The 911-nt window shown below is 39.7% G+C and overlaps 1 protein-coding gene across 1 annotated transcript; it reads right to left on the bottom strand.

Moving 5' to 3' along the window:
• Positions 1 to 244: 244 nt before the first annotated feature.
• On the bottom strand, positions 245 to 908 carry LOC111649190 (olfactory receptor 52P1-like; the record flags this gene model as incomplete). Its single annotated transcript, XM_023398943.1, has 1 exon — positions 245 to 908. A coding segment is annotated over one exon (664 nt), but the record flags the coding sequence as incomplete, so codon positions are not given.
• Between the last annotated feature and the right edge of the window lie 3 nt (positions 909 to 911).

Below are 911 nucleotides of genomic sequence, written 5' to 3'. Positions count from 1 at the left end.
AATAATAATGATAATGAGAAGAAGAAGACATTTTCCTGTTATTTCTATATATTTATTATTATCTATGCAGGAACATGAACAAAACAGAGTTCCACCATGGGAACAATTAAAAGACACTTGCACATGAATCTAAAGAGTTGTAAATTAAAAAATAAAATTTAAGAAAAAGGCTGTAATGAAAAGTAAGGATGAAGGAAAATGGAAAAACCTGGAAAAAAACTGTATTTTTACGTTTGTATTTACGTTATAATGATGGCAAAATCTTCCTGGACTGTAACAAATTTGACAGGAACTTTTTTATCTCTTTTGACTGAACCCCGTAAATAATGGGGTTGAGGCTGCCGGGGATGATATGAAACAAAATGGCAGATAGTTTCCTGTAGTCTGAGTACTGAGGGAAGCGATGCAGGATGATGATGAGCATTCCACATAAAAACATAATTAGATATACAAAGAGATGAGTGCTGCAGGTCTTCAAAGCTTTACTGTTCAGAGTCTTGTTTTTACTGGTCAGACAGACGACAGTAATCTTAGTATAGGTGAGAACTATGCTGCCAATAGATGCTGTGAACAGGACTACAGTGAAAGTGAGGCCATACACATTATTGATGAACACACTCTCACAGGAGAGTTTGAACAGGGAGGCGTTGTCACAGAAGGGGTTTGTAATCATAGTCCTGCATCGGTTCAGTCTTACGGTCAGACCGAGCAGAATCCCGACCAGAACAAAGGCCACTCCCCAGGCAGAAACTGTCAGGTTGATCACCATTTTGTTGGTCATTATGGCAGCGTAACGCAGGGGATTGCAGATGGCCACATATCTGTCAAAGGCCATAATCATGAGCACAGTGTGTGAAGTGGTGCCGAACATGTGTGTGGTGAAAGCCTGGACCACACACTCGTAATAACTG

This window comes from Seriola lalandi, unplaced genomic scaffold, assembly GCF_002814215.2.
Source record: "Seriola lalandi dorsalis isolate HSWRI2012SDOR001 ecotype SW California unplaced genomic scaffold, Sedor1 jcf7180002050125, whole genome shotgun sequence".
Classification (NCBI taxonomy): Eukaryota; Metazoa; Chordata; class Actinopteri; order Carangiformes; family Carangidae; genus Seriola; species Seriola lalandi.
The sequence above is the reverse complement of the archived record's forward strand: the minus strand, read 5'-3'. Positions and strand labels throughout refer to the sequence as shown.